The 21,720-nt window shown below is 37.3% G+C and overlaps 1 protein-coding gene across 3 annotated transcripts in view; it reads left to right on the forward strand.

The window, feature by feature from the left end:
• The window catches only part of LOC310637134 (serine/threonine-protein phosphatase 4 regulatory subunit 1-like), a 39,080-nt gene extending 18,076 nt beyond the window's left edge, over positions 1–21,004 (forward strand). For all 3 annotated transcript variants that reach the window (XM_083357421.1, XM_083357423.1, XM_083357422.1), the window contains exons 9-19: positions 732–883; positions 4,484–4,923; positions 6,790–7,004; positions 8,269–8,358; positions 9,151–9,336; positions 10,604–10,765; positions 11,644–11,744; positions 13,653–13,773; positions 13,975–14,109; positions 15,975–16,116; positions 17,274–21,004. In XM_083357421.1, the coding sequence (XP_083213547.1) occupies positions 732–883; positions 4,484–4,923; positions 6,790–7,004; positions 8,269–8,358; positions 9,151–9,336; positions 10,604–10,765; positions 11,644–11,744; positions 13,653–13,773; positions 13,975–14,109; positions 15,975–16,116; positions 17,274–17,428 (1,899 nt within the window). In that variant the 3' untranslated portion in view covers positions 17,429–21,004. The remainder of the gene's footprint in view (positions 1–731; positions 884–4,483; positions 4,924–6,789; positions 7,005–8,268; positions 8,359–9,150; positions 9,337–10,603; positions 10,766–11,643; positions 11,745–13,652; positions 13,774–13,974; positions 14,110–15,974; positions 16,117–17,273) is intronic.
• The last annotated feature ends 716 nt before the right edge of the window (positions 21,005–21,720 follow it).

Here is a 21,720-nt window from a genome sequence, read left to right on the forward strand (position 1 = left end):
TATGCAGTTTGAACAGTTGAGCTTGAATCAATTATTCATTGCAAGCAATATCACAGATTTGGGGACATATTCTGATCTTTTTGATTATATTAATTTATCATTCATTTTTCTCCTAGTCATTAATAAATTTGCAAAAATACAGTAGAACTCAGTGCTGCTGACGTATCATAGTACTGGTGTTTCCATTGATGTTAGACAAAATTAATTCCAATCAAAGCTGCCTATTAATAAAAGCTAGTTTTTTTGCAACTGTTATTTTTTGTCATGGCCTGTAGCCTTAAAAATAAAATGTACACATTTGAAGCAATTACCTTGTTCTCACTAATATTGATTGAATATGTACCATCAAGTTGAGGTCAGTCAGCTCTTAGCAACCATAAAAATGGATTTTCTCCTGGAGGGTCTGTCCCCAAACTGGTCCTTTGAGTTTTCCATTGGTGCCTTCACGGCTGTAGTTGAGCCCATGTTGCTTCTCGTTGTCTGGTTCTTCTCTTTTATTCTATCACAGTAATACAGTGAAATTATAATATTTCTTCTTTTATAGAAACGGAGTATCTGTTCCCTAGAGTTTATGGATTTTGTAACAAGACCAAATAAGCGGCATTAAAGGTGCCAATCTGAATTGATGGTTTCACTTTTGAATTATATTAAACATGTAATTCATGAACATTTAACTTTAATTGGAAAGAGTATCAAAGCCATCATATTTTCTTATATTTCCAATATTCTAGGTTCGTCAAGCTGCTTTCCAATCACTTGGTCCTTTTATTTCTACTTTTGCAAACCCTTCCAGTGCTGGTCTATATATTCGAGAGGATGGGACGCTCAGCATCCGGCCTTGTAGTCCATGCCCAGATCACAGTGCAAATTTAAAGCCATCTAGGTATAGTGATTTGAGATTAATGGTAACTGGGTAGCTTGAAACAAGAACTCTGTTTTTGATCCAATTGAGAAATCATTTTTTTTTTATTGAAAAGTTTTAACATACAATTTTTCCCTTAAAAATCCCCCCTCCCCCTCCCTTCTCCCTCCCCCCCTTCCTCTCCCCCCTCCCCCCTCCCCCCCCCGACTTCCCAGAGCTAAATACAAGGTATATATAAAAAAAAAACAATCATAAACAACCATATACTAACAACCATAAACTCTAAAATCTATCACTCTCTAGCTTATATAGGATAAAACAAACCTTAGTAATATTAAATATATATAAAAAAACTAAGATAGAAAAAGAAAAAAAGAAAGAAGACTTATTCAAATACTACATAAATCTTCTTAACCCTATACTTATTCTGGATAAACTCAATCCATTTTCTCCCTTCCATAATATAGCGTTCTTGCAAGTAATCTTTCAAATAGGCCGAAATCTTCGCCATTTCAACCAGGTCGGAAACCTTTAAAGTCCACTCTTCTATGGTCGGCAGTTCCTCTTTCTTCCAGTACTGACCTATCAAAAGTCTTGCTGCCATAATTAAATTCAACATCAACTTAGTGTCCACAACTGTAGCATCTGTAATTATTCCCAACAAAAAAAAAAAAGTTGCGGACAAAACTTTAACCTCCGTTTAAAAATCTTCTGTATGTTCCACCAGACTTTTATCCAAAAAGCCTTAACCTTTTTACAAGTCCACCATATATAAAAATATATTGCGTCTTCATCACCGCACCTTCAACATTTAGGCTAATAATTCAGATACATACTTAGCTTTTTAAGTTCTAAATGCCATCTATAAAACATTTTGTAAAAATTCTCTCTTAGATTTCAAGCTTGTGTAAGTTTTACATTCCTCACCCAAATCTTTTCCCACCTCCCACTGCTTGGCTGTAAGTACGTTGTGAAAGTTCCATAGACTTCTGCTGATCTTGTTCTTTTATCTTTTTTGATCGTTTTAAAGCAGCACGCGTCACCCTCTGTTCTCTGGGATCATCCAAAGAAGTTGTAACTTGATCTCCTCCAGCACCATTCTCCTCTGTCTGTCCATCTTCAGCCTCTTGAAGTTCTCCTTCTCCAGATCCCTTTGCAGCTTCCAGAAGTGTTAATGGGGTTGCTTTTAAAACATTATTGTAAAAATCACGCGCTTGCATCACAGTAACCAGACGGTACCTTTTACCTTCATGCATCACCATCAACCCAGCTGGGATCTCCCATCTGAACCTTATATCTCGTTGCTTGAGCTCTTGCACAAGAAATGTAAAATCCTTCCTTCTCCTTAAAATCTTTGGAGGAATTTCTTTTAGAACCAGAACTTCTTGATCAGCAATCACAACTTTAGTATCATAGGCAGCTTGTATAACTTCATCTCTAATTTCCCTTTTTGCAAAATAAACCACCACATCTCTAGGCAACTTTCTCTGTCTAGCAATCCATGAATTCACACGAAACACTTTATCCATGCCTCCTTTTATTTCAGATGCTGGCTGATTCAATACCACTTCGAGAGCCTCAGAAACCAGCTGCTTTAGATCTTCCTTAATATTCTCCTTTAAACCTCTGATTCTAATGGCAAACTGCATCTGGAAATATTGAGCAAGACTCAATTCTCTATCCATTTTGTCTCTTAAATCTTCATTCTCCAATACTTTTGCTTCTAATATGGCATTCTTTTGAGTCAAATCTTCCACTTTTTCCTCCAAATCTTCCACACATTCAGCCACTTTATACACTGAAGACAAAATGTCTACCTTCATCACACTGAACTTCTGTTCCATCCTCTCCTCCATTCTCTCCTCCAACTTCTCCAATTTCTCCTCCATCTGTGCAAATTTATCACCCATTGATTCCAAAATTACCTGGGTATGTTTTTCAAGAGCATCTTGTAAATCCTTCGATGTCAATACATCAGGAGGATGCAATGCCTGCAATAATGATTGTTGCACCGGAGAAGTTCCAGCACTCCGAACAGTTTTAGGGGGAGGTTTAGCCGCCATCTTTTACTTTCAATTGTGACGCACTTTCACTTTAAGTTTAAAAAGTCCATCAAGCTGGAGAGTAAAATAAAATAATCCTCTTCACCTTTTCCTCTTGTACCGCTCTGCCTGCTCTTTTTATTCCATAGTCCTTCCTTCAGGCAGGGGTGGTCGCAGACGCCTGGCTCTGCACCAAGAAATCCGGAGCAGAGACGCTGACCAGCTGGGAGCGACCCAGGCTACGGGGGAGTTCAATCCTTCAGCCACCCAAGCTACAAGCTCAGGCGGCCCCGGAGAACTCGACCCCTACCTGGGGCCTCACCCCCTCCTCTTCTCCCGAGGAGGGGGCTTCAAATTCGCCCGAACAGCTGATCGGCGCTGTTTCGGGCGAAAATCACTCAGCTGAGCCGCGGGCAGCCCGGGAAGGCTGTCTCCGGCGCCGCGCAGCCACCGGAAGTCTCCCAATTGAGAAGTCATTAATGGGGTTATTGTATTTCTCAGGATGAAGGATTCTAATTTTGATAGCTCAAAATGCAATATTCATTTCAAAAAGTATTTTATGTAATAAAATATTATTTTCACCATCTTTATAATTGTAACAAGTCTTTAAAGTGTGCAGTGATTTAATATAACTAGTGATGCAGCTATATATTTCAAAATCCATATTTAACATTATAAAATGAAGTGAGCTTGTAATGGTAGATAGGCTGTTACCTTGTGTAACAGTGTATTAAACGAGTGTATTAAATATGAGCAAGTATCTTATGTGCCGGTTTTTCAGAAGTTGTTTACCTTTGAATTGAAAAAGGTATTTAATCATAATTTTGAAAACCAGATTTTAAAATATGAGACAACAGAAGGAGCTCTTCTTTAAAAAATAACAGCGAGTGTAATATTAGAAAAGTAAATGTCTGAATACCCCATAAAGAAATGGGAAATTTACTTTATTCTGTTTCATATTTGGTTGGATACAAAAAAATATTGTTTTCTTATTTCTCCAATTGTTTTATCTCTTTATGACTTACATAGACTAGCAGGTTTGAAAACATGGCGGAAATAAACTGCATATATCAGGTTAGGGATAAAGTAGTGATCATAAGTCTTTCTAAGAGACACTTTTTACAGCAAGACAGTTTCAAACAAATTACCTCATTGATGCAAAATTTGAAAAGAAATACTTCAAAGTTTAATCCAGAATTTCAGAAGTCATTGGACTTTTGTTTTATCACTTTCCTTCTCTTCTGAATGTGAGAAGAAGCCCCAGTGGTGTGATAAAGCTTTTATTTGATCTTGGGGTCTCCTTGATCAGACAATTTAGAATTCAGCGTCAATTTATTGACCTCACAGCAAATATGACATGGAGGGGCAGGTAATTAGTAAATAACTAAATTTACTTAAAACAAGTTAAAGTTTGTCTAATCTTATGAAGCACCAGTGTTTTCAGAAGCAGGATTAATATTGAGAGGAAAGCCAGGACTATCATAGTTGAAACTGTATTTAAACCACTGCATTTCAGGCGAGCTCAGTTTATGTTGGCTTTATGCTTTCACTGTTGTTTTAACAGTATTTCTCTTCTCAGATCAGAGGACTCAATGGAAAATAAATTGGAATCTTTGACAGTGGAATCTTCTTTTACTCCTGTGGTTTGTTCTGAAATGTCACACTTGGATGCACAGAATCAGTGTTCAGCCATACACATCAATTTTGGAATAGATCAGACTATGTTGCCTCAGGGAGATGAGACTTTTTTAACTAATGATATTAAAAACTTTCAAACCAACGAATATCAGGAAATTAGCTCAAGAATTCAGTCTGGACAGGATGTGTTTAATACTTTCTTATACTGGCGACCGCCTCTTCCCGATATAAGCCAGGATATTGAGCTTCTTCAGGGAAAGGCAGAGATACACAAGAGCACCTCGATATCAGAGGTACTTTATAATAACTGTGTTGCCAGCAGTGAAATTAAAAAAGTTCTGCAAAGTTTGCAGGAGCACATGGATGACCCAGATGTTCAAGGTACGTTTTACTAGCAGCCATCCTGGTGGTGTTATCTTGAAATTTCTGGTCTGGTTGCCATGGTCTTCCCCAGTGCCACTTTATAAGGAAAAAGCATTTTCAGAGCTCAGTATAGTTTCCCTGACCCTCATAAAAACTTCCATTCGTAGTCATCAAAGACGGAACTGTCAGGAAAGTGTCAGAAGGCAGGGCTAAATTTTTGGCATCTGGTGGAGAACATCTTTCCCTGTTCAGCCTTTGCTCTGTCTTCTAGTTGAGGATGGCTTTTTTTCTTCTTCTTTAACTGGTCTGAGAGAGAAGATTCTGCATCTTGTTCTCCCCCCCCCCCCCAAAGAAGACAGTAAAAATGTAGGAAACGGGATGGAGCACAGTAAGGCGAACCCATTTGTGAATCACAACTTAAACTCATCAAGACTAATATTTCTCCGTAACACATTTCTGCCTGGCTTGCACTTCTTCCCGCCATTATTCACCTAGGCAGATAGCTTGTTCTCCAAAGGACTTGTTTGCAGGCTCTCAGGGAATTTTGACCATAAGAGAAACTATAAAGTAATTTAAAATATAGAAATAGCATCAAAAATGCTTTTTTATGCTTGTTATAGTATCATGAAACTCAGATCCCTCTAGTGGACTTATACTTGTATGTACATTTCTTATATTTTCATGCCCTGGTATATCCTAACTGGGAGATATGCAGAGATTGGGAAGGACAGGAGCATATCATAGGTGATACTTGCATGCACAAACTGGGGATCTTCCAACAATGATGTGTATGTCCTTTTATCCTTTTTCAAGGTCTGGTCATAAGTACCGATTTGCAAATGTGTTATAATTTGGAACTGTTGTTAAATGACTGGTCATAAGTCAAGGACTACGGATAGTCCCATTCTTCCCAGACATAATCAGCCACTCTGTCATACCAATTCCTTACCAATTTCCTGGTCTTCAGACAACTATTTAAGACATTTATATGGTTGTCCATCTGTCAAATGCATTCAAACAAAGATAAACAAAGATAAAAGCAAAAAGAAATCCATAGTCCACCAAAGAAAAAACTGGTTAAGGTCCTGAAAAAGAATCAATAAAAGCATAATGAGCATATCCCACAGCCATTTTGTAGCTCCATTAATACCCTAACTCCAGAACATGGATGAATAGCCAGGTCTTCATGACTTTTCAGAAGGCCAACAGGATTGGCACTGTCATCTTTGAAGGGGTCTGACCCACATGACAAAGAAGTCATACTTGCTAGGACCCATCAGGTCCACACATTCATCGATGGGATCCATAGCATCCCCATTCTGCCTGATTTAATTAGGATTCATGACTCATATTGGGGATGTGTTTTCATAAAGTGAGCATCAGTGCCATTTGTTTTTCCCTCAGTCAGTTACCTATAATAGCTCCAGACTTCATCAACACAATCGTTTTTAGCATAATTCATTTCATTAAGCAAAACAAGTTCAAATGATCAACTTCCAAACTATTTTTAAGCGCCAATCCTAACTATTTTTATTCAGCAGGCAATCTCACTGTATTTAATGTTCTTTATGTCTACTAAGATTGCTCGGAATGTCAGTCTGTGACTCACTTGGTAGAGTTCAAGACAGTTTTAGTGTGTGTGTAGAACCTGCACGAAATGTTTATATGTGACTTCCAAAATCATCCTGTCTTTATAAATATTTCTGGATTTGAACATTCCCTATGGCCATAAATAAGCCTACCTTCACTGGTTTAAGAACCAGTGTATAAAGTATTTTCATTAATTAGTCACAGCTGTTTTAGTGAAAGTCTTTGTGTTTTTAATATTTTGGAAAATGTGGTACAGTATTTGAAAACTTAATGGGATTTATTTCATTCAATCAGCTCAGGTTCAAGTACTGTCTGCTGCACTCAGAGCTGCCCATCTTGATTCTGTCGGTGGCTGTGACAGCAAGCAGAATGCGGAAATTAATGATACCTACCAAGAAGACATCCCAAATTTGGCCTGTACTTCCCGAACAGATGAGAATATCTTATCTTCACTGCCAAGTCTGGCTGATGTGATTGAGCTACCTGATCCAACTATAATACAGAATGCGGTAAATATGTGTTGGGGGAAAGGACAGGTGATGGTCAATCAATCATTTTCCATAATTTTGGTTTCTTTGAATTTTAGCCAGGTACCCCTTAGGGAACTGGATTGAAAATTACATTAGAAAGCAAATGCAACTTGAAAGGTTCACTCAGTTAGACATAACCTCAAAGCTATCTACAGGTAGTCCTCAATTTACAACTGGTAAAACATTACCAGACATTGCAAAATATTTGCACCAGTAACCCCATGGTCACATGATTATGATCTAGGTCAGACATGTCAAACTCGCAACGTCACTTGACGTGCAACGTATCAGAGCCTTTTTACCATTGCCAGCAGTGGGGTGGGCGAGGCTTCCGGATGACAGGTCCGGCCCGCGGGCTGGCAGTTTGACACCCCTGATCTAGGTGCTTGACAATCATCTGTGAACATGTGACAGTCATTTGCAATCTCCTGTATTGGCTCCCCTAGAAAGTCAGTGGGGAAGCCGGTAGGAAAAGTTGTAAGCTGTTGCCACCTGCTGGGTAGCTGAAATTTCCTCTTGACAGGTAGCTCTTTGAGAGTAAAAGAGCTACCTGCTGAGGGGAGGGGAACTCCTCTGATGGACTGTAGAAACAGATCAGATCCCTAAGATCTGAGCTCAGTTCCTGCAGTCCTGTAGAGGAGTTCCCTTTGGTACATGGAGGGAAGCTGAAATCAGTAGGCATCTATTTTACTTTGCTTAACAACCCAAGACATAGCTTAATGAGTGCCAGGGTTGCGGTCGTTAAGTGATGCAGTCATGTCACCTTCTTACTTAGCTGCTGTTTCGCTCTATGACCAAGATTCCATTTCCAGTTGCGATTGCAAGTTGAAGCCTACCTTTAATTACTGAACCTTGGAAGTTCTCCCAATACATACTTAGATTGGCAAAGTCCTACATAAAGCTTGAGGACCTGCAGATAAGTCACTCAGCCCTTCAGTGAATTATTAGAAAAATGTTAAAAAACGGTATCCTAATGCTGACATGGGAAGAAGAATAAATATTAAGCTTGGAAATTTCCAGCTTTTTGTGCCAAGCCAAATGAAGCGAATGTTGATTATTGGTTTTCTCAATACTTGGCCCAATGTTCAATATAAGCTGGAATGTAGAAGCAATATAATACAGTGATACTTCTGGTTTTTTTTTAACCACAGTAATTCAGTTCTTAGGAATAGGCTTTTTGTTGCATTTCAGTTCTACTGCACTTTAACACTGTTGTATATTTTATTATTATGCACTTTTACAGAAGTCAGAAGAACAACACAATGATGTCAACAAAGCTTTAGAGGCACAAGAGAGCGATCCACGTCTCGAAGAAGATAAATCAAAATTGCAGGTTTCCAATTTTTCTGATATTCCTGGCTAAAATTGAGACTTTTTTTAAAAAAACAACAACAACTGTTCTTAAACCAACTCTAGTAATTCAGTGCTGATTGCTGCATGTTTTGATTACTATGTATAGAAATTTAAGCTTGATAAAACATTATTTTCAAACTTGGCCCTATGCATTATTTTGAATCTGCATCTTGTCTCCTTTTATTACAAAAAATACTATACTTAATGTAGATTTAGCCAGATTGAATATTTCACTTACCCTATTAGAAATGTTCTTCAGCTTGGGATTTTATCATAAAAAAATAAACATAGTTTGGCTTGAACAGTTATTTATTACTTGTGAAATACATAGATTTCTTGTAACCAATTTCAGAATGTAATAACTATATTGTGTAATTAATGTTAAAATAGAGTAGAAACCAAACATTGAGATATCAAAGGTTGATCCACTGCCATCAGTGTTGTAAACATGTATAATACTATAACCACAAAATGTGTCTACTTGTGGTTTGTAATTTATTTGCAGTACCTTTTATCTAGTTCATTGGCCTTGCAGACTGGTGTGAGATTTAGCATATGTGATTTACTTTAGAAGAAGCTGACTATTCCCTATTACAGAACTGATTGTGTTTGGCCCATTGTATATTTCTGCACTGGTATTATGTGCTTGCCATCTGGAGGAAGAGATAGAATGCTATACTAAAAGAACAGATGTCTTTTAGTAGTGGTATATCCTTTCTCTTGTTTAATTTATCGTTATCAATAATTTAGTATTCTTTTTTTTTATCTTCAGGACATTATACCTCAGCCTTTATTGGAGCAGTATTTATCTATGACAGACCCTGCTCGAGCGCAGACAGTTGATACTGAAATCGCAAAGCATTGTGCATACAGTCTACCTGGTGTGGCCTTGACACTTGGCCGGCAAAATTGGCATTGTTTGAAGGACACCTATGAAACGTTAGCATCAGACGTACAGGTAAAATACAAAGCAATCAGCACTGGTTTGCACTGTTTTAAGTTACAGATAGATGCAGTATTATTAATCTGTGCTGGTTTGTTTAAAATCATCCCTTTCTAAGTAAGTTCCCTAAGTAACTCTTAAGGAAGTAGATACTTCAGAAAATTGACACCTTGTTTGTTTGTATGTTTTTTATTGGGTTTATATTAGCGCTGATGGCAGCAGCATGGCTGCTTCTGAATGCCATCTGCACTGGGCTGGCTCTGTGAGAATAGACTGCTGGAGTAGATGAATCCAGTAGGGCTCATGTTCTAAATGCCACTGAATCATATACATTTATATTGTGCATAGATGGCTTACTTTTATCAGCGGTCTGTGCTAGAGCTACATTAAATCAGGCTAATGAGGGATAAATAAGATTCTGCCTAGCCCGCTTGGAATGATAGTTTGTAATAGTAAAAAATATTTTTCTAGGTTTCATGGAAATAGCTAATTGTGGAGCCCTTGGTGCTCTCTGAACTTGGTAGTTTTATTGTGGATGTTTCATTGCCCAATTAGATAACATCATCAGTACCTGGCATTGATGACATTATCCCGAAGGGTAATGAAATGTCTGCAAGAAAACAGCCAAGCTAAGTGAACACCAAGGATTTCAAAGTTCGACCTTGAGGTACACATACTCTTAAATAGTTAATTTTTGGACGAAAACCTCTATGAAGAGAATATCATAAGAAAAAGTCACATCTGCCCAGAAAAAAAGACCAAATAACATAACATTCAGGGGTGGGGTGGAGGTTACATATTTCGGCAAAAGTAGTCTTAACTATTTGCTTTCCAGTAAATGAGTGTTTTCTGATTCATCATGCCCATCATGAATAGCCACTGTATGAAAGTGTCCATGCTAATGCTACATTTTTGAAATTCTACATGAGCCACCTCCCCCCCACCCCCCAAAAATGTTGGGTGCATCTATCCCCTCAGAAATACTAATACCGAACTGTTTCACCTAACAAAGATGTCTGCTTCCTCATCAGGCAGGCAAAGTAATGCTGGATTTTGATACTTTTCTGTGGAAAGGTTTATCCTTTTGCTAGTCTGAAATTGTCCACTATTCAGTGTCATTGAATTATCTTTGGTTCTAGTACTGAGAGAAAAGATTTATTGATAATGTGGTTGCATTGTAAATTTGCATACATTAGGTTTTCCTTGTTTAAATATTCTTTTAATCTGATTGTACTTACTCAACTGTTCTATACTGTTGCCCATTTATGTGAACTATTTTCAGTGGAAAGTCCGTCGCACACTTGCTTTTTCCATTCACGAGTTGGCTGTAATTCTGGGAGATCAGCTAACAGCAGCAGATTTAGTGCCTATTTTCAATGGTTTCTTAAAAGATCTGGATGAAGTACGCATTGGAATCCTCAAACATCTTTATGATTTTTTAAAGGTAGGGATGATTCTAAGTAGGCTTATTCACATTTGTTCTGTTTTGCCTACCTCTCTCATGTGAAAAGATCCAGATTTAGAGACAGCCATATAGTAATCATTCATGCTCTGGCAATTTCCTGAACGAATAGAACTACATTTGGATTATTGCAGTTGCGGAGCCTGGGTCTGCTTTGAAAATGGTCTGGAAACCTCAGTTCACAATAGGGATGTTCACTGGTAGTCTGGCTTACAACAGCAGTTGGGATCAGAAAAGCCACTGCTCAGTGACACAGTCGTAAATTATGATGTGATGTGACTGCATCACTTAGTGATGGCAATTCCAGTAGCCCTACAGCCCTACTTTAACAGAATAACGGAAGGGACTTTGAAGGTTGTTAAATAAGAATAGTGTGGATCCTTAAACAAGGATCCTTGAACTTCCAATTTCCCATTGGCTTTCCTATTGACTGCTTGTGTAAAGCCAACAGGTGTGCAAATATCAGGCTTATGTGACCGCAGGGACTTGTGAAATACTATTTGTTCAGCACTGTCATAACTTTGAATGGTCGCTGAATGAATGGTTGTAACCCGAAGGCTATCTGTAGTATCAGTTTGCTGATTCATTTCCAGACCCATTTTAAAGAGTTGGTTTTGTTTTTTTAAAGCTCTAAATAGTTAAGACCGGGTTACTTGAAGGAACATTTATATACCTGGATTTTATGCATGTTTAATGATTCCTGTCCTGTACAGACCAGTTTTTCAGTAGCCATCCTACTGAAACCTACATAAGCCTTTGATGTTTCACAGATGTTAGATCAGCATCAAACATCGTGTGTGTCTTCAGACAAAAGAAAAATCAATTGTCAGACATACTGGGTTTTTTTTAATTGTTTTTAGTTGCTTCACGCTGAAAAAAGACGTGAATACCTTTATCAGCTTCAAGAATTTGTGGTAACTGATAATAGCAGAAATTGGAGATTCCGTTACGAACTTGCAGAGTAAGTTTAAGATTCCTTTGATTTTTCTATAACTTTATTGCTTAACCGGTGGTCATTGCTTTGAAGCATAGAAGGCATAATTAAAGGGAAGCGAATCACTTGGTTCTTTTTCAGTGCTCAGGCCTGAGCATGGGACTGAAATGGCATTGGTCACTCTTTGTCAGGGCCTGGATGGAGAGAGAACATCTCTCCTGCTCCTACTAAATCTCCCAGCAGCCTTTGCTATCAGCGGCCAAGAAATCTTGGAGAGCCCGTGATGAATGGGGATTGGAGGTATTAATTTCAGCAGTTTTGCTCCTTCCTGAGTGGATTATTCCAATCAGTTGGCATGCTGGGTGGGGGAGAAAAGAGAAGAAAAATTGGCCTTGCTGCTGCTGCTGTAAGGTTTGGTTTTTCTCCACCCCCCAACAAAATAAAAATGTTTACCTGAAGCTGCTGGGTGAGGTCATCCAGCAGTCTGGGGAATAGAACCATCACTACCCCAGGCTCAGCTGAAGATGCCGTGGAGATCTTGTTCCAGTGCCCAGAGATTCTTAGGGTCTGGATGGGAGAAAACAGGCTTCAGCTGAACTCAAGCAAGATGAAATTGCCATTTGTTTACTGTGGCCCTCAGTTAGCTCCAGTGGTGTCTCAAGGGAGTAGCGCTGCCCCTGTGGGACAAATGTGTGACTGTGGGTCTTCTTGGACTCATAGCTATTGCTGGAGCTAGGTGCAGGCTATGGCTGTTTGCCCAGCTTTGGCTCACTTGCCAGTTCACCCCTGCCTTGAGTAGGAGGACCTCGCTACGGTGACTTGTGCTGTCCTCAGGGCTTGCCTGGGCTACTGCAGTGCACTTGACATTGGGCTGCCCTTGGAGGCCACTCAGAAACTGCAATTGCTCTACAATGTTAGCGTGTGCTCAGCGCTGTGATTATATTAACTAATGTTCAGGCCTTTGGTAGTTATCCAGATGCAATTAAGAATGCTGGTTTAGCCTACGGGACCATCCCACCAACTAGATTTAACCCCCCTCAAAGGGCATTTTTCAGAAGACATTGCTGGTAATGTCACATTTCCTGTCCGATGTGGGGTGCTTGGATGTGTTCTATTCTCATGGTGGCCCAAGGCTCCTGGAAAAGCCTCCACTGATAAGTCAACACTGAATTATAGTTAACTGCCAAAAGTCACAAGATGTGGCAGAGTAATACATTTCAACAACAGCAACAAATTTTATTTACTCAATTTTTTTTTGCAAACTCTTATTTGTTGTAATGTAAGCAAAATTCAAAGAAACAATAAAAAAATCTATTATCTTCCTTACAGTACGTTTGGTTCTACTGTTGCATAATTTGGTTAATTTTGTGTTGACTGAATATTGCTATTCTGATGGTGTAATATAGTGTAACATCGCTGACATCTAGTGGCAGAACCTTGCAACCGTGTTCTTGTATGTCAGTACTGCCCTTTCACATTAGTTTCTCAAAGTACTTGGTAAGTGTATTTATTAGTAGATGCCCATATGGCCTTATATTTCTTGCAATAGCGATGAATATATGTAGCTCAGTGTTGAGTTTTTCAAGCTTGGTTTTTGAGTTACAGGTATTTCACCAGTGAAAAATACAAAATTAAAAATATATAACCAACAGTAAGGAGAATATAATTAAAAAACCTAAAAGATCTTAAAATTGTTCCTTCATTTGTTCATTCATTCATTCAATATATATGTATGCTGCCCATCTTGCTGATAAGGCAACTCTGGGCAGCTTACAGATCTGTAAATGATTATTTAAGCAGAAAGTTTGGAAGAAGCCAGTGCAAAGCGCTGAGTTCCTAATGATATTCCTTAAAAGTGTTATTTTCCGGACTTATCTGTATTTTCAGCTAAAAACTAGAACATATATAATTAATTCTTTTTTCTTTTTTTTTTAGGCAGCTCATTTTGATACTTGAACTTTATAATCCTAATGATGTGTACGACCACTTAAGACACATTGCACTAACACTCTGTTCAGATAAAGTTTCTGAAGTTAGGTGGATCTCCTTCAAATTGGTAAAGCACCAGCCTTTATCTCCTTTTGTTCTATATGATATAGTTATTTGGCTTAACAAGTCTTACTTTTAAATGCTAGAAATCTGTTTCAGCATTTTCCCCCAAATTTCATAATAATCATATTTATTTATAGAGATTCACAGGAAACAAATGTGTAAGAAGCTGTCATTGCTTCTGCTTGATTGTTGTTTTTTTTTGCAGACTGTAGCAATACTACAGAAGTTCTATGCATACAATGCAACCTCTCTGGGATTAAATTTCATTAATGAGCTGATTATGAGATTCCGCCATTGTTCCAAGTGGGTTGGTCGACAAGCATTTGCTTTCATTTGCCAGGTGAGTCCATTTCTTTCGGCGTCTGTGATGTGAGGGATTATCTAGGCTCAGGTATATAACCAAGATGAGAGCCTTGAAGGAAACAGTGGCAAATTTCTTCTGAAAAAACTTGCCAACAAAAATTCAGGGAATTGTCCAGGCAGTTTCTAAGAACTGGACACCATTGAAAGGAAGGGAAAAAAATCACCTTCATGTACTTCTGAGGTTATTTTCAGCATATGAATATAAACAGGGACACACATAATAAAGCAAGTCATTTTTCTTCTATAATGTTTTTCTCAATAGCTTATTTAAGAAAGATTATTTTATACCCATAGGTAATCCTCGACTTATGATGGGAATTTATGTCGCTAAACAATGTGATCCTAAAACATGATGACACGTCTGCATTGCTTGCCAATGGCAACCACCTTTTTGCTTTTTATTATTTTTTTTTTTAAATTTTTTTTTAATTCCTAGATGAAATTTTGCTAAGGATTGAAGGAAATTCATGTGGTACCAAGTACCAAGGATCTCCGCTCCTTCCGGCGCGGGTTAAAGACCCACCTATTTGAACAAGCTGGCCTGGCCTGATGGGGAGTTAATTTGGGTTTTAAATATTGCTATATTTTATTGTTTTATCGTGGGCATTAATTTAATTCTATTTTAACTTTTGTAGTTTTGTATTTTTATCATATGCCCTGTTCACCGCCCTGAGTCCCTTGGGAGAAGGGCGGTATAAAAATTTAATAAACTAAACTAAACTAATTTATTTTCTGGCTTTATAAGGGTAATTGTCAGCCAGTAGCCTAATTAATTCTTCATTTCATAGCTTCTGTGGGCTTTGTGAATGCTACAGGAGTCAGAACAGCTTCCCACAGCTGCTTTTGTATAAATTATGATGCATTGAAGTTAGGTCTATATTTTATTAAACAAAATTGCCACATAAGTATTTAAATAAAACCAAAGAGCCTATGCTTACAGTTCTTCAATCTAAGCTCTTTTGCATTAATATCATGTGAACTGGATTTGATACAAGGTGGTGTGAATATCAAAACTGTTTTCAGAAAAGATAAAAAATTCCTTCTGAGTCTCAAACAGATAAAAGCTAACCGTCTCTCGTGTGATGTATGCTATCTTTTTATGCCTTGAATAATGCTGAACAAAGTTAAGGAAGTCTTTGGTTCATTGTTATATATCTAATTATTTTTTTAAAACGTAATTGTATTATTAAGCATTATACTTATAATCAATTTCTTCCATTTTGCCTGTGCAACATTGTTATTGAACATTCAGTACGACCACTGTGTTGTACCATCTGTCAATGGAATGGACTATGTTCTGCTTTTTAGGCTATTTTTAGAAGTTTGAGGATGCAAGACAATTTGACTTTCAATGTGCACTTATTAGAGTGCATAGATCAACAAAGTTTCTCTGCAAAGATCAGCAAGAAATTAGCTATTTTGGATGTAACTGCTGAGCAGAGTATCTTGCTGGTTTGCATCTTTAGCACATCTAAAAAAGACCTGTTAACATGTCTTAACAAATAGCTATTGTTCAGATCCCATGTGAAATCCATGTATTTACCTATGTCTATAATCTGTCTGACATGCTAAATCTGAATAGACACAAACATGTACATGTAAGTACATATCATATCACAATTGTATCTATGAACATTAGATTGGTCAGAGATTAAAATACGATACATTTTATTCTCATTAAAGGCAGTATCTCATAAGAATGATTATTATCTTTTAGTTAATTGTAGAAATGCATTTATTTGCAGCTATAGACTTTAGCAAAATTCATATAAAATTGCAGCAATCCATATCAGCTCTCTTGTTCCCCTCTAAATAGTGCTTTCCCCTATTTTCTGATTAAAGGCAGTAGTTGAAGAAGAATGCCTGCCTGTGGACCAGTTTGTTGAACACCTGTTGCCCAGCCTTCTAAGCTTGGCTTCTGATCCTGTGCCAAATGTACGGGTTTTGCTTGCTAAAGCATTGAGGCAGACATTATTGGAGAAAGGTATGTTTATTCCTTTCACAGGCAAACAGATTTCAAATGTAGTTGACTCTTATCATTATGTAATAGGTTCTCTTTAAAATTATAGATATGCTGCAAAACTTAAGAACAAAAGGATTATATGAGTTGCAGATGGCATAACGTTGCTGCCTTGTGCTCTCCTTCTACCAGAAATTGATGGTTACATGAGCTGGTTAGACTCACTTGCCAAGCGGAGCTCCCTTAATCTGAATTAGAATTTGGTTCATCTAACCCAGTATTGTCGATCCTGATTAAGCAATGACTTTTTGGAATCTCAGAGAAGAATTTTTATAGCTTTGCCTCAAGTTTTTATTTTTTGTTTATGCACTATGCTTAGAGTCACTTTGGTGACACGGGTAGTATAGAAATGAAATAAAATAAAATTTTAAAGACTCTAAGCTCTTTACAATAAGCAAAACATCCCATACGAAGATAATTTCCCCTATAATAACGCTGCCTCCCACAATCTCAGCAAACAGTCAAATTTGGAAAAAAAAGAAATTATTATCAGAAATCATCATTGTATCTGGGATCTTCTGATTGCAAGTGTGTATTCTATCATTGCTTTGTTGAATCTGTGTAAATGCAGATTTGTTTATTGGTATTCTGACTCCTCTGATATATTTAAAGCTGAATGCCTAAGATGTGCAGAATAAAATTGTCAGTGGTAGCCAGGTTATGGAATTGTATCCCTAAATGACTCAGTTTGGCCCCTTTTTACAGCATAGCTCCTGCCAACCTAGCAGTTCCATAGCAGGAAAAGGCAAGTAGATAAAATGGTATCACTTTGGCGGGAAGATAACAGCGCTCTGTGACCAAGGAAATGTCTTTGGACACCTCTGGCTCAATGACCTTGACAGAGATGAGCACCAGCCCCTATGATTAGCAACAACTAGTGGAATAAAATCCGCAGGGACTCCTTTTTACAACATAGTACAATATCAAACTTATTTTGTTAGGCTCTGAACATTTCTGTGCTTTTCCTTGCGCTGTAAAGTGGTATTTTCATTTCCCATTCCTTTTTGAATTTTATTGTTGGTTTTTACATGGTCGTAACACTTTGAAACCCCCATTGAATGTTTAAAAGTAGATGAATAAATGCTTTGATACGGAATAATATTATCGTACTAATTTCTTAGCATATTTTAGAAGTGTCGGGAATCCTCATCTGGATGCGGTTGAAGAGGCTGTTTTGGTTCTCCAAGCAGACAGGGATCAAGATGTTTCGTTTTTTGCCACCATCAAACCAAAACTCAGTAACATGCATATCACGTTAGTTGAAAAACAAAACTGACATTTTTTGTGCATATAGTCTATGAAATTATTATTCAGCTAACAAGTTCCTGCTATGACTACTAGCTAACCTGGTGGAAGAGGACTCTGTCAAGGAAATAATGCAATTCACAAGAAAAGGCCACGTTCTTAATTCTGTTAATAAAGTGAGAAACACGTTTGTCCTTTTATGTACATACCACCTTGATATGGAATACTTGTTTATTATTTATATATATATAATTATGTTTTTTCATGAATAAGAGGAGTAATGGTTATCTCTATAAAACATCCAGCTATATGTTCATGCAGTTATGTGAACGTGCTTATTTGCAGCTTAAACAAACTAAGAACATGCCTTTCGAAACACACTGATTCAAGTTACAGTGGCAAACCAAGACAATGCTTGGTTTGACCAAAATTAAGAGCGTTGTTGGTGAACCTAAACTATGTGGGCCTCTTGGTTATTTTGTTACTAATTGAACCACTGGCACCCCCATTTTATTGTATTACATTATTTAAAGCATGAAAATGTACTCTGGTAAAGAGTTCAGAAAACAGATTACAATTTGAAAAAAAGTGAAGTACAGATTAATGTTGTTCCCTTTAAGGTGATGGCAGATAGTTTAATGAATGTTAAGAGTGTGGGAAATTAAATGAACTATTCTTTGTCCTTCCTACTCACCTCTGTCTGACTGGTGCTAGTATGTCTTCTGATGAACACTGCTGTTTTCAAACAGCTACATCTGAAGGAATTCTTACATATTTTCTAGGGCAGGGGTAGGCAACCTTGGCTTTTTTTATGACTCATGGACTTCGAGTCCCAGAATTCCTGAGTCAGCTGATGTTGCCTACCCCTATTCTAGGGTATATTTCATAGGAGACGGTTTGATGCTTGGGCCTATAAACTGTTAGATTTCACTGCAGGAATAGGGCTGACGTGTTTTGGGGGGGTTTTCTCAACATTTGCTGGGGGGAAAGAAATTAGAATTTTCCCTTCAGAGAAAAAAGCTAGAGATATGAGTTAGCATAAGTTTGAAGTCCTAAGAATTGATTGTCTATACTGGGGTTATTCTTTTTTCCCAAGAATGACAGAGAAGTCACAATGAAGTATTTTATCTAGCGATGTGTATAACCCTTGGATTTTGCAGAGCTCCCCTCATCGCGTATTCCATGATCAGCTATTTATGAAGATTGGGAGACCTGAAAAAGCTTTCCACTTAGTGTGGAGGATCTCCACCCTGATCTCCCTGTGTGCATATGGAGTCATACTACTTAGACCAGGGGTAGACAACCTTGGCTCTTTTATGACTCGTGGACTTCAACTCCCAGAATTCCTGAGCTCAGGAATTCTGGCAGTTGAAGTCCACGAGTCATAAAAGAGCCAAGGTTGCCTACCCCTGACTTAGACCAACCGTGATCTTTCAGTGTCTTGCTGAAGCTTCAAATAGAGTAAAATAATAGTTTTTTTTACTGGTTGGGACAAGATAAAAATGAAAAGAAATAGAAATAGGAAAAAAAGGAAAGGGAAAGAGGTAGATCAATGTTTATCTTGATTTTACATGGTTAAAATACAGTAATACATGCAAGAGATTTGGAAAAAACAAACTCAGTCAATGAAGTGTTTCTTAACCTTGGCAACATTCAGATTCTACAGAGGATAAACAGAAGAAACTTTGTATAAAAAGTATTAATATGTGGACTTGTTGGCTGGGGAATTCTGGGAGTTGAAGTTCACATATTTAAAGTTACCAAGGTTGAAAAACACTGGTCTAGTGAGAGCTTCTGGACATAACCTTCCTAGTTTAAAGATTATAGTGCAAGCCCCCTAGCTCTGGATAGACATGAATGAACATTTAACTTATAATAAAGAATTTACTATACGTACTATTGTAAGAACTACCATTCCCCGCCAAAAAAACCCTCTTACAGCATGATTTGTTTGGCAGAACAAAAATGCATATGACATAGGCACCTCCTAGGAATCATTCACAGAAAAAAATGATAATTGCTTGAGTTAATGATTTTTATTAATGAAATAATATTCTTAAGATTTTCTTAAATTGTGTATTAATATAGACAAGGCTTTTAATTCCAAAAATCTATAAGAAAATTTTTAATTTTGGGATAAACATAGTGGAATCTCTTTAGAAAAACTGTAAAATATGCTTTGTTGCAAGCCGGGTTGTCCTTGTTGTAATAAGTAGTTGTCCTGTGAATTGTCCTTTTGTGTCTTTTTTAAAAAAAATGACTTAATTTATTAAACTTGTTTAACACATTTTGGACACAATGCTATGAGAGATTGTGTTCCATGTTGCAAAACAGTTTTTAGATTTTATAATAATCGTATTTACTTTGCAAGTTTCTAAAATGTTTTTTGAACATCTAAAAATATGTCTCTGGTATTTCAGTATAAAAATGTATAAACTAAATTCTGCAAGCTGATTCTATATTTAAGTGTTTGAGTAAGTTTTAAGCAAAATGCCTCTTCAATGCAAATGATTTTTTTATGTCTGCATTTACTCTGCAGTGACAGTTCTTTTGTAGTTTCACTTTTTCTAATGCTAGTATCCTACAAATATTTTAATAGTTAAGATTTTTCTAAAATTGTTCAATTTTTGCTTCTGTAAAAAGTTCATTTTTTCATCACCAAATTTTTGAATGCATGTAGAAATGTCTGAAAAGAACTGTATATAGTCTGCTGTTTAGACATTACAATGGTTGTTTGATGGCCATGTTAATTTTAGATTAGAATTATTTCCTACACTATCCAACTAAGTATGAAAAACCTGTGTGGAGGAAGTTGATGTAGTTTTCATGAAAATACTGTTTAATTAGCATTATTTATGCATGAGTAAATAGCTGAAATTTTTTACTGAAATGACAAATCAAACTTTTCATTAATAATTAGCACCTTTTCCTAGATCTGAGGATTTTTTTATAAAAAAAATAAACATTTTTCTTTTGGTTAAAAATTTTGTAGAATGTTTTCAAACTCTATACGGTAGTTGCATGTAGTAGGGGATGGAAAATTCTGGACACTTCAACTTGCTTAGGTTCCCGATACATTTTTGCATTCAGTTGATTAGCTTTAATAAACTGGGTTTAAGTTATAAAGAACTCCACCATCACCATTCATTTCACAGTGGCTGTTAGATCCACTTATAAATTAGCACAGATCTGTGCAGTACATTAGTCTTAAAAATGTTTACCTGTAATAAAACTGCATGATAGGGTGATGGAACCTTACAGGTTACTCTGTAGGTGAAAGAACACCAATGGACACTCAAGGAGGATAGTCACATGCTCTTTTTCAAATAACATAAATGTAATTAAACCTCACAATGAGTTGATGCTGATAGTCACCTCTTCTTACAGAAGCTGCATGGATTTCATTTTGAAATCAAACCTAGTGTTATCTGTTGCAACATAGTTACAACTCTTAGTTGCAATTCTGCTGTAGTAGTTAAACCTGTAAAGAATGATGGTTAGAATCCAAATAGTTGGATAAAGTCTGAATGTGCCACTGATTTTGTAAGAATCTATGTAACTTTCTATTCTTATTTATATCAATAAATTCCACCACTGTTTTATCAAACTTGTTGAATGTACTCTTTTGCTGCATATTCTTCTTGAACATCATTTGGTAAACAACACAGCATTAATCAGCATTTCATTTATATATTTATATCCCACATTTATTACTTTTTTATAAACAGCTCAACATGGCGAACGAACATATCCAATGCTCCTTCCTCCTCCTATTTTCCCCACAACAATAATCCTGTGAGGTGAGCTGGGCTGACAAAGAGGGACTGATCCAAGATCACCCAGCTGGCTTTCACAACTAAGATGGGACTAGAACTCATCTCTTAACCACTAGACCAGGGGTAGGCAACCTTGGCTCTTTTATGACTCATGGACTTCAACTCCCAGAATTCCTGAGCCAGCTGGATTCTGGGAGTTGAAGTCCATGAGTCATAAAAGAGCCAAGGTTGCCTACCCCTGCACTAGACCAAACTGACTAATTACTACAGGGTGCTGCATTAGTGAGGAAAGCTGACTTGAGCTTGATTCTTTGGGGACTCTTATCAGCTTATTGGGGTTTTGAATTGTATATTTGCTTTACCTATGCTTGCTGTAAGAATTTTTATCCCTCAGCTGGCAGTTTCCAGATGTGTTCCTAGCTGCCTCATGACATCACATTGACTATGTCCTAGTGACTTGGCCGGCAGGCATTGTTCTTCTGTCATGACATCATTGGTCTCAGGAGTTCAGATGGAAAGAATCTAGCACACAACCCTTGTTCGTAGA

The sequence above is a fragment of the Vipera ursinii genome, assembly GCF_947247035.1.
Source record: "Vipera ursinii genome assembly, chromosome: 3".
Taxonomy (NCBI): Eukaryota; Metazoa; Chordata; class Lepidosauria; order Squamata; family Viperidae; genus Vipera; species Vipera ursinii.